This window comes from Punica granatum, chromosome 7 (assembly GCF_007655135.1).
Source record: "Punica granatum isolate Tunisia-2019 chromosome 7, ASM765513v2, whole genome shotgun sequence".
NCBI lineage: Eukaryota > Viridiplantae > Streptophyta > Magnoliopsida > Myrtales > Lythraceae > Punica > Punica granatum.
In genome coordinates this window covers 24,240,339-24,246,167 of record NC_045133.1, presented here as the reverse complement: position 1 = coordinate 24,246,167, position 5,829 = coordinate 24,240,339, and the positions used below count along the sequence as shown (strand labels likewise).

General features: G+C 37.1%; 1 protein-coding gene across 1 annotated transcript; it reads right to left on the bottom strand.

The window, feature by feature from the left end:
- Nucleotides 1–616: 616 nt before the first annotated feature.
- LOC116215139 (zinc finger protein KNUCKLES-like) lies at nt 617–1,709 on the bottom strand. The gene has a single exon (XM_031550734.1). The coding sequence runs from the start codon at nt 1,616–1,618 to the stop codon at nt 1,079–1,081; it is 540 nt and encodes a 179-aa protein (XP_031406594.1). The 5' UTR covers nt 1,619–1,709; the 3' UTR covers nt 617–1,078.
- Between the last annotated feature and the right edge of the window lie 4,120 nt (nt 1,710–5,829).

Genomic DNA, 5,829 nt, shown 5'->3' with positions numbered 1-5,829 from the left:
TGACATGAAAGGAACCGTAGCCGCCAAAACAGCAGTGAACCCCACTATAGTATCCTCATTGTTAGAATTTGACGACCCAAGAGGGGATCAAAGGACTGTTAAATTCGGGGGAGGGCCACGAGGAGCTCTCGAAAACGGAACGAGACCGGAGTCCAAATAACTATACGAAGCAAATAATATCGACGTGGTTGCTTAATCGTGGAAAATTTAAGAGGGAGAGCTAGGGTTTGGGAATTCTTTCATCGGCAAGGACAAAAAAAGCTTCTTGTTGGTCCAACAGGGTGTGGGTTTCATGTTGGTCTGCCATGGATGGCATCATCCCGTTCCCTACTGAGCCGCTGCAGCTGCTGCCATTTTGGCGACAGGCACGCACAAACCCAACCCTACATCCTAGTTCTTCTTGAAATTTTTTTTTTTATTTTTTGGGTGCTAAATAGTCGATAATAATATATAAAAAAAATGGCATGCATCATCCAAGAACATTCCCCTTAACGCGCGCACACACATATATAAAACGGCAGCACACTGCAGTACGTACGGAGAAACAAAAAAGCATGCCATTGCCATTAATTCGTATGCTTAGACAGAGGGAGAGAGAGAGAGAGGGAGGGAGAAGATGCATGCATAATAGACATCAAACATCATCATCATGGACCTTCCATTAATGTATGTCAGCGATGTTGTTCAAGTTAGCTTCATTAATAGTAACATCATCATCATCATGGTCAAGAGAGATTCTGTTGCCTAAACTGCAGAAAAGCAAAGATTCATCGGACATGGATACGGCGGGGGGAGAGAAGTAGAAGAAGAAGAAGAAGAAGAAGATAAGAAAAGACTGGAACCAGAAATTAACAGATAATTTGTCAACAGCTAAACTACCCCAAATCTCATCGTTAACTTCTGAAGTTGAACTACTAAAACCCTTTGAAACCCCAACAATTGTAAGATTTCGTCGACAAGATTTGATTTTGGGACTAAATGCTAATATCCTTTTAAGGTAATGCCCTGAAAGATCATCATCATTCTTTTTTTTGTACTGTTAAGAAGAAAATATCAGGAACCTCCTCTTTTTTTTCCTTCATAAATGGAGGGAGAGGTCGAGGTCGAGGTTGTTAAATGGGTCAGCTTCGCCGGAGCCGGTGGTCGGAGACAGGCCGTCGGGGGTGCTCGGCTCGCTCTTGAACCCGTAATAAGGAGGATGAGGAGGAGCCGGGGGGCCGCTGTGGATGATTTGCACAGGCTCGAGCCACCCGTACTGGGCGAAGGGGGGCGGTGGCTGCGGGGGCTCGAGGGGCGAGATGAAGCGGACGGCAGCGGAGGTGGAGGAGTCGAAGGGCTGGCCGCGGGAGGCGGCGCGCTCGCGCTTGTGGGCGTTCTGGTGGCCACCGAGGGCCTGGGACGTGTAGAACTTGCGGGAGCAGTACTGGCATGGGAAGAGGCGGGTGGGGCCGGGAGGGTGGTGGTGGTGGGACTGAGGAGGAGGCGGTGGCGGGGGCTGGGCCTGCTTCTGCCTCTTCAAGGCTGCTGGCATGGCAGCGACTGCAGGTGTTGTGGGGGAGGAGGGATGATGATGCTGCTGGTTGAAGAAGTCGTAGATGCACGGATATTGGTCCGCCATTGATGAGGAAGAAGCCAAAGCTTCTGAGCGGAAGAAGAAATGGTTTTTCGCTCTCGAGTTTCAGGTGGTGATGAGAGAGAGAGGAGAGAGGAGGGAGAGAAAGAGAGAGAGAGAGAGGGGTTTATAAGGGGTTTTAGAGTTTTGTCTTTATCTGCGAAAAGCTTGGAGGGACAAGATTGGTTGAGTGCGAAATGACGAAACTGTCCCTCGGCCCTTCGGTATCTCCATGAGATTCATGATTTTGGTTGAGGGTTGGAATATCATCTTTTGTCCGAATAAGAAGAGGAAGAAATTTTAATGAAATGTAAAATCCATAGAAACCCGAGAATTAATTGGAAGGGTAAATATCGATCGGATTCTGAATGCATTGATGGTTAGATATCGACATGCGTTTGATCGAGCACAGAGATGGGAGTGCTTGTACATTTATGTTAGGAGATGATTAACGAGTATGAGTTCATTCATTCTCTTTCCGTCAAACACAACTCCATCAAATCTACTTATCATTGAACGAAATATTAACACTCGGTCATACACTATAAAATGCTTTATTTGATTAGTTAGAGTACGTAAAAACACTATATTACATAAGATTGTTGGTTGTTTAGATCTATGAGTAGTCTTTTCATTACCTTTACGTAACATTTTCTATTATTGTATGATCGAATGCCGTGAAATCTAACCATCAATATTGCATTAAAATTGACTTCAAAATCTCTTTTTCTCACATATTTTTCCGATTTTGCTTATGAATTAGTGGACGAAAAAAAAAAGTCATCTATCATATGCGTCATTTCTCCTCGTTATTATTACTCATTTGAAATGCCATGAAGAACTATGCTTTTGTGATTGAGTTCCAATTCTATATATATAATATATAATTGCTGGGGCGTTCACCATTGTACGTCATTTGTCCAAAAATTCGAAATTGAGATTCTCGTTCGCGGACTCTTCGTATGTCTAATATTTTCATAATTTCCACTAAAATTATTATTATTATTATTATTAAGCTAAATGGGATGTATATAATTATTGTTGAGTCAAATAAGATAATTGCTGGAAAGATTGTTATTATTATTATTATTATTACAACAATCAAATATATATATATATATACTATTAAGCTAAGTGGAAAAATTATTAAGCTTTTCGCAGATAATTGTCGGAAAAATTATTATTTTCAATTTACACATTATTTAAAAATGATTAACAGAGTAAGAATAAACAAGTATCATAACAAGTTACCAATTGAAAATTTCCTTGATAATGAATACGGGCAAACCCGTGCAACACCCGGGCTATTCTCGAATAATGATTGATCGTCAGAACTTAGAAGAGAGGGGCATAAATGTAAACAAGTAATTGGGTGAAAAGTATATTTTGGAAAAAAGGAAAATATTAAAAGGGCAAAAAAGAAAAAAGAAAAGGACATGAAGTGGTGGCAAGGCAATGCCAACTCTCACGCCCCCCTTCCCTTAACGGCGGTATTGATGATCCCCTGACAAGCCGCCACGTCACCCCCTCTCACTCTCTCTCCCTATGCAAAGAAAAATATATATATATATATATATATATATATTTCCATTAGAAAAAGGAAAAAGAAAAAAAAAAGGGTACAGCTAAGCAAAAAAGGACAGCGGAGAGAGTCGGCTGAAATCCGACACGTGGCAGCGCATCAATTGGGTTGGGGGAATCATCCCAATGCCAGTCCTCGTTCTGAGTCTTATTTGCAGAAATTTTCTTTTACCATCTTTACTACGAAGGGTATTTCTATTTCATGATTAATTATTATTCCGTTGATGCTTTCTTGACAAAACTGATTCGTGTAATGCAAAATTTTTGCAACATTGTTCTTAATTTTCTAATAAAACACGCTTTTTAAAAAATATATATAAAACAGTGCGATTACGTATGTTTGGTGCATCAAAATCGAAAAGTATGAAATGGAATTGATATTTCATCATTTCCTCAATTTCTTTCATGTGTTGGAAAGAGTATTCCATCCTTTTTTGCTAGAGAAAGAGTGTTTTATTAGATTAATCTTTTTCTTCAACTTGATGGAGTGATGTTTCACTCAAAAAATTTATGCTCATTCCATCATTCTAGCTTGCTTTTATTCAAGTATGATATGATATTTTCTTTAAATTCATATATCTAAATATATGTATAAACTAAAATTTTGATGAATAAGTTCATCTTACAATCATTTACATTTTTAAATCTAACAAGAAAAAGAAAATATCATTTTCCTCTTAATAAAATCACATTTCACATTATAAAACCCATTTCATTCATTTCCATTTCATTTTGGCATACCAAACATGACTTATAAGTATCTACGACATATATATATATATATATATAAACTAAAAAGAACATATATAATGTATCAAAAATTTCATACCTATTATTCCTTCACACAGTTGATTGTGGCAATATAGTTTCTGGAGGTCGTGATACATAATTCCAACATCAAATGTGCACATGATTGGTATCACATGAGGACACTTGGTATATGAGTGTAGATATAAATCGGTTCAGAATTCATACATAAGGATGACTTTGCTAATTATTTTGTGGCATATAAATTCAAATGTTCGAGTGACAAAGTCCTCTCCAATTCTTAATTTATTTTTTTGGAGAACTAATTATATTATTTAACCAATGAAAATTGATTCAAATAATTTGATACTTGTTTGTTTAATTAAGGTCTCAGGTTCGAGTTTTGTTAATGGACCAAATTCATACTAGTAGAGTTTTACTCCTTGGTAGGTCAATTCGACTCGAAATTAATCAAAGCCAATTGAATTTCTAAATATCACAGTACACATTGAAAAACAAATTATTTTATTTGATTTTAATAATACTCATTCCTATTCTCTCTCTGTTTTTTTTAATGATAAGTACTTATTCCTATTTTCAAATATATATTCTCTTATTCATAAATTTTTAAAATATATGTTTATCTTTCTTTTCTTCTCTTTTTATAATTGGTACAAGTCGAAGCTTACTTTTACCCAAAAAAAAAAGCTCACTTTTATACATTGAAAATAGTTCAATCAAGCTCTTCCTACCCATGTCAAGTAGACGACAGAATCTTGATCTATATCTAAGTAGCTAGGGGGAATAAATGTAAAGAAGAGAGAGAGACAAATAGGAAAATTGGAAAATTTTACTAAGTAAAAAAAAAGAACTTATGTGTATAGGCCATTAGACCAGCGGAATAATTGCCCAAAACGGAATTTTCAATCATGTCTACTATGCCTTAGGATAATACTCATATGTCCCAAATCAGGGTTAGGCAACATGTGCCCAATTTTGTTCATTCTAAGGATCCCCCACCCCTTATATGGTGGCTTTAATGAGAATAGATAATCGGTACCATTCCATTCATTTCCATTTCAATCCGTGGCCATACCTAAAAGCCAAAGGCCAACAACCACGAACATCGCAAATTATAAAATAATTATCTTATATTACCGGTCTCTAATGGTGACTACTTCAAAAAACACGCTTGTCACGGCTACTTTTATACGTGCATCAAACTTTATTCTGTGGGAAATGACAGTTCTTTGTCTGTTGTTGTGTAGCGAAAACTGTTCTCTCTTTTGTCGTCTCTTCAGGGAGAAGGATTCATACTATACAAAAGATGCATAGGATCTAGGTAAAATCTCTCGAGGATGATGATGTTTGCCATTTCCCTTAACCAAGTCGCATGACACCAATAAGACAACAACGAGGTCCTTTTCAAATGCATACCCTAAATTATGCAGTTATAATACTACTGCAAGAGCAGGTGTGTCTTCATATTTTCCTTCGTCAGCAATAAGTCGAAAGTTGCGAAATCTATATTTCACTCTTGTTTATTCTGTTTGATTTCGAATTACATTCAGTAATTTAATATGAAAATTAATGGGTATAGGGAGAAAAAGTACTAATATCTTATCTATAGTGTGAATTCAAGTGGTAATTCGATCCTTTTCTTTCCAAAATGTTGAGTCAATAGGGCCAAAAAATAAAAGAAAATCTGATGTGTCAAAATTCTAGGTGATGCCTAGGTGGGGGCAAAGATAAGCTAAGGAGAGTATGCGTCAATATCGAGATAGCCTGCCCTCAAATTTACATTTGACTTTATGCTATGTCCCCGCTATAGGATTTAGTTGTAAAGTAACATCTATAATGACATATATATTTATATACATATGTAGTCT

What these genes read in the sequence shown, in the direction of transcription:
- LOC116215139 (XM_031550734.1), bottom strand. Translation starts at nt 1,618, where the DNA reads ATGGCGGACCAATATCCGTGCATCTACGACTTCTTCAACCAGCAGCAT.